The sequence below is a fragment of the Oryzias melastigma genome, linkage group LG8 (genome assembly GCF_002922805.2).
Source record: "Oryzias melastigma strain HK-1 linkage group LG8, ASM292280v2, whole genome shotgun sequence".
Taxonomy (NCBI): domain Eukaryota; kingdom Metazoa; phylum Chordata; class Actinopteri; order Beloniformes; family Adrianichthyidae; genus Oryzias; species Oryzias melastigma.
In genome coordinates, this window is record NC_050519.1 from 17,834,530 (window position 1) to 17,839,672 (window position 5,143).

Genomic DNA, 5,143 nt, shown 5'->3' on the forward strand with positions numbered 1-5,143 from the left:
CTGAACTTGTAAAGTCAAGCCTAATAGGCTGATTGAACATCACTGCACTGTCCTTTTCCATGTCTAGAACCGTCCCTGCTCTTTTTAATGAGGTCTTACTTAAAAGGAGGGGAATGTCAACAGGTACAACTTCTGCGTCAATTTTACACTTTGTGCGACCAATTTTTGCTGGTAACTTTTTACCTTTTTTACAGAATAAACCACTTGTCCATCTCCAAACTTGAAGGGTCTGCGACTCTGTTCCTCTGATTGTCTTATTGCTGTCACACTTTTCTTTCCTAATGCACTGCTGTAGTTATCCAGCCATTTTTGTCCACATACTGTGCGAGTGCAAGCGGTGTCAATGATAGCTGAGCCAAAACATTCTGTCATGAAGATTTTTGCATCTGTGAGTGCCTCTCTTGTGAACAGGGTGACATTACACTCTTCAACTTCTTCCGCCATAGACATGTCAGCGTCTTTCATTATGCGATCGAAGTTAGCATATGCCTCGTATATTCAGTCTTTTTCCTCTTTTAAGAACATGTCATCAAGCTTAGCGAACAAAACATCCATTCCCGTGTCAACGTTCAGTTCATCTACCGGAATTTCCATCGCCGTTTCCCGCGCTCTGCCCGATAGACCCAGAGCCACCGCAAGAGCTTGCTTCTTTTTTTCCAGGTCCGTGACTCTTGTCCAAATAGCGACTTCATTCTTCCAGTTTTCGTAAGCCTTTCCTTCTTCGAATGCTGGAGGGACTCTGTAGTTACTAACCATCCTCTGCTACCAATGTTAACTGAATGAGACAAGTTTCACGTTTCCACTTTGACGGCTTTTATTCACTTTTTACATCTTCCCGACACAACGTCTCACAACCTGAAACCCCCACCCTCACATCCCCCAACGACTGCTCCTAGCTTCAGGCCTCTGTTCCGACCTTCCACATCTGAAAGCCTTTCTCTGAGCTTATCATTGCATGTTTGCAGTGTGGAGCATGGTGTTTCCAGTTTGGAAACACGGTGATCAATCATGTCCGCATTTTCGGTCGCCGTGACTGTCAATTTCTTTCTGTAATCCATCATGTTTTAGTTCATAAACTTAAAATCCAACATTAATCTGCATTTCAGAGAAAAAATACAAAGTCTCATGATATTATTTTACTACACTCTTCTGTATTTATAAATGTTGCAAATCAGTGATCTGGGACATCGCGAATATTCATACTCGAACTTTCAGGACCTGATCGCGAGTATCCGAGTACCCGCATACTCGTTACAGCCTAAGTACTGTAGTGTTAATGTTTACTAAGCAATAAACACTTCAAACCAACTTCCTTTTAATGTGTCTTTTATTTCTCATAAAACTCTGTAATAAGTTCAGCTGATTGCTTCAACAACAGTGAAGTTGGCTTTCACTGACTCCAGGTTCTTCTCATCCTTTAACAGCGTTTTTTGCACAATGAGAACGTGACATTCAATATGTCTGAACTCGACAGCAAAAAGACCGAAGAGGATGAAGATCACCATTGCTAAAGCAAATTCACACACAGTCAATCCGGAGATATAGTCGATCACGAAGAAGCCAATAACTGTGAAGAGAGGAGTCAAGGAGAAAGACCGCCTAACAACTTTGCTGCATTTGCTACAGGAGTCATAATCTTTATATTTCTCCTAGTTTTTTTTTTTTTTTAATGAAACATTTTGTTACTTTGCAACATAAGACAAACTTAATCAAATCCTGTAAAAACGAGTACACCCTCTTTCTGTTCTATGCTTTTACACCTCAGAACAGAGTCATTTTGTGGGTTATTATCAGACTTAAAAAAAAACTATTCATGCAAATTAACACAGATTGGATTTAGTTTCATTTCAAAAGAGTAACGCAAAAGAGAATGCATGACAGTCAAAAAAAGGGATTGTTTGTGCTGCTCCATAAAGGAAAGCTTCATAAACAAAGCTGGCCAGGAGCCTGCTGAAAAAATACCCCAAGTGTGAATATTTTTGAAAGAAAAGTGAAAGCTTAAAAGTGTGCTTTGAATCTCAAGGAAAGTAATTATTTACAAAATAACTCTAACGTAAACTCTGTAAATATTCAGTGTTCATACAGATGGACTAATTTCTTCCAGGTCAATAGCACAAAAACATGCGTACCCTATTAGTTTTAAATATTCAACAAGAAAGCAGACGGTTCTGATGTTTTTTTTGAAGATCTATTGTTGTTTTGTGTCCTGGTCGTGGAACAGTGGACCAGCTCTACACCCTCTTCAGGGTGCTGGAGGGTTCCTGGGAGTTCGTTCATCCAGTCCATATGTGTTTTGTGGATTTGGAGAAGGCGTTCGACCGCGTTCCCCGTGGTGTCCTGTGGAGGGTGCTCTGGGAGTATGGGGTCCGGGGAGCCTTACTCAGGGCTGTCCGGTCTCTGTACGACCGGAGCAGGAGCTTGGTTCGCATGGCCGGCAGTAAGTCAGACCTGTTTCCGGTGCATGTTGGACTCCGGCAGGGCTGCCCTTTATCACCGGTTCTGTTCATAGTCTTTATGGACAGTATTTCTAGGTGCAGCCAGGGCCGGAGGGGATCTGGTTTGGGGACCACAGGATTTCATCTCTGCTCTTTGCAGATGATGTTGTTTTGTTGGCTCTATCGAACCGGGACCTCCAGGATACATTGGAGCGGTTTGCAGCCGAGTGTGAAGCGGCTGGGATGAGGGTCAGCACCGCTAAGTCTGAGGACATGGTTCTCGACCAGAGAAAGGTAGTTTGTCCTCTCTCGGTGGGTAGAGTGCTCCTGCCTCAGGTGGAGGAGTTTAAATATCTTGGGGTCTTGTTCACGACTGAGGGAAGATCGGAGCGTGAGATCGACAGGCGGATCGGAGCTGCGTCCGCTGTTTTGCGGTCGCTGTACCAGTCCGTTGTGGTGAAAAGAGAGCTGAGCCAGAAAGCAAAGCTCTCGATTTACCGGTCGATCTTCGTTCCAGTACTCACCTATGGTCATGAGCTCTGGGTCGCGACTGAAAGAACAAGATCCCGACTAGGGAGAGAGCTCGGAGTAGAGCCGCTTCTCCTCCGCATCAAGAGGAGCCAGTTGAGGTGGCTCAGATATCTGATCCGCATGCCTCCTGGACGCCACCCTAGAGAGGTGTTCCGGGCATGTCCCACTGGGCGGAGGCCCCGGGGAAGACCCAGGACACGCTGGAGAGACTATGTTTCTCGGCTGGCCTGGGAATGCCTCGGGGTCCCCCCAGAGGAGCTGGAGGAAGTGGCCAGGGAGAGGGAAGTATGGGCATCTTTGCTTAGACTGCTGCCCCCACGACCCGGTCCCGGATGAAGCGGAAGAAGATGGATGGATGGATTGTTGTTTTTATGTCTTATTAGAAGATTCACTTTAATAATATTCTTAAAGAAAACCATAGAGCTCATGGAGGGTGTACTAACTTCTGCTTATGACTACTCTCCGTTTCTACTGAAGCCCTGAGTTTTGTCTTACAGGCTTATGTAGATGTAAAGGATACTGGCAAGGCCGATGAGTGAGCCAATGGTGCAGATCAAAGCCCGTAAAGGCCACATCCAGACCCGCTCTGGAAACGACCTGCCCTCATATGTCAGATAAACCTGCAACCAGAAGTAGATCATGGCGAGCAAGAAGGCCACAATGGACCCCCCCGCATGGATTTCTTCCGTCTCTGGTTCCTAAATGTTCACACATCACAGAAAACAAAATTTAGACAAGTTGATAAAGTGAGACCAAACGTGTCTCACGTTCGGAAGCTGCTGTGAGCGTGTTGAACTGTTACATGGAAGCTGGTGCTGATGGAAAGTCCTCCACAGAAGAGAAACCCCAAAATGGCACTGGCAGTGTTGACTCTTCCATGGTTCCCAAGCTGTTTGACCTGCTGGAACTGGACCATGCCGATCCAAAGAGCTGCAGGAGACAGAACCCGACTTCATTTCAGCTCAAATGAAATTCAAATACGTAAACTCATGAATATGTTCCATTTTTACCTGACAGAACGATGAGGTTACAGATCTGGGAGAACAGACATTTTTGGGGAGGTACCCTGGCACAGTCACTAAAGGAAAAACCACAGAGCTTGACTCATGTTTAGATTTCTTTTGCAGCAAAAGAAAAACTTTGTGGTTTAATTTTTACCAACCTGATGTACGGGAAACCGTGAGTGAGGTTCACTGAGTTGTTCATCACAGAAACTGCAAACCTGAAAGTAGGAAAAGTGAAAAAGGTTCTTACAAACTCCAGGAAAATTAATAATAATTACTAATACAACTGCAGATAAAAATCATAAGAAAATGTTTTTTTTCTCTGCAGTTTGGTGTCTGAATTTGACTCAAACCCCAAAAATACAAAGCGTTGCAGTTCCTCAAGTGACCACTGGAGGCGGGTTTTAATTGGTAGCCGACACATTCCCCCTCCCAACTCGCCACATATTGACGTTTGGTGAAGGACCCTTGATGTCTTGAGTGTTCCCAACTCGCCGTTTTATGCTGGTTTTTCCCATTATATTTTATCCAACCTCCAGAACAGGGAGCACACCGGTACCCTAAACTAGCACTGATATTCTATCCCGGGTTCACGCCCGGTACTGCGTCTGGTGCCAGTTCTGGTCTAGTACCAGTTCAGGTCTGGTATCTTGTCTTGTACGGCATCCGCTGCCAGTTGAGGATTAGGGTACCAGTACCGGGTTTGGCTACCAACACTGGACACATCCCAAGAACCAGTCCATGTCCAGTACAGCATCCGGTACAGCGAGGATTCTGGACTTTTGATTTTACAAACAGCCAGTATGTCAAAAAACGACAAGTTGGGGACATCCAAAACGTCAAAAAGTGACGTGGAGGGGTCCTGAACCAAACGTTAACATGTGACGAGCTGGGGATGAGAATGTGTTGAGATAGCAGGTTCCTATTGATTATCATGTGAAAAGACAAACTTTACACCAGAAATGAGTATTAAAATTCCAAATTCTGCAGCTTTTTCTATTAAATAAAAATTTGCTACAGTTTATGTTGTTGTTCCAGTTTTTGTTTTACATTCAATTCCAGTTTTGATGATTCAAAGTTGATTCAAATGTGTTTAATTAATCTTTTCTTGTCCGTCTTGATTTACCAGCAAATGAAACAATTCTCGAATTAATAAGAATATAATTCTAAGGA

General features: G+C 44.2%; 1 protein-coding gene across 1 annotated transcript in view; it reads right to left on the reverse strand.

The window, feature by feature from the left end:
- Positions 1–1,268: 1,268 nt before the first annotated feature.
- LOC112145953 (modulator of macroautophagy TMEM150B) overlaps positions 1,269–5,143 on the reverse strand; it is an 18,064-nt gene continuing 14,189 nt past the window's right edge. The window contains exons 2-6 of the mRNA XM_036213336.1: positions 4,129–4,188; positions 3,977–4,044; positions 3,769–3,896; positions 3,487–3,664; positions 1,269–1,567 (exon numbers count right to left, since the gene is read on the reverse strand). Coding sequence (XP_036069229.1) covers positions 1,356–1,567; positions 3,487–3,664; positions 3,769–3,896; positions 3,977–4,044; positions 4,129–4,188 — 646 coding nt within the window. The 3' untranslated portion in view covers positions 1,269–1,355. The remainder of the gene's footprint in view (positions 1,568–3,486; positions 3,665–3,768; positions 3,897–3,976; positions 4,045–4,128; positions 4,189–5,143) is intronic.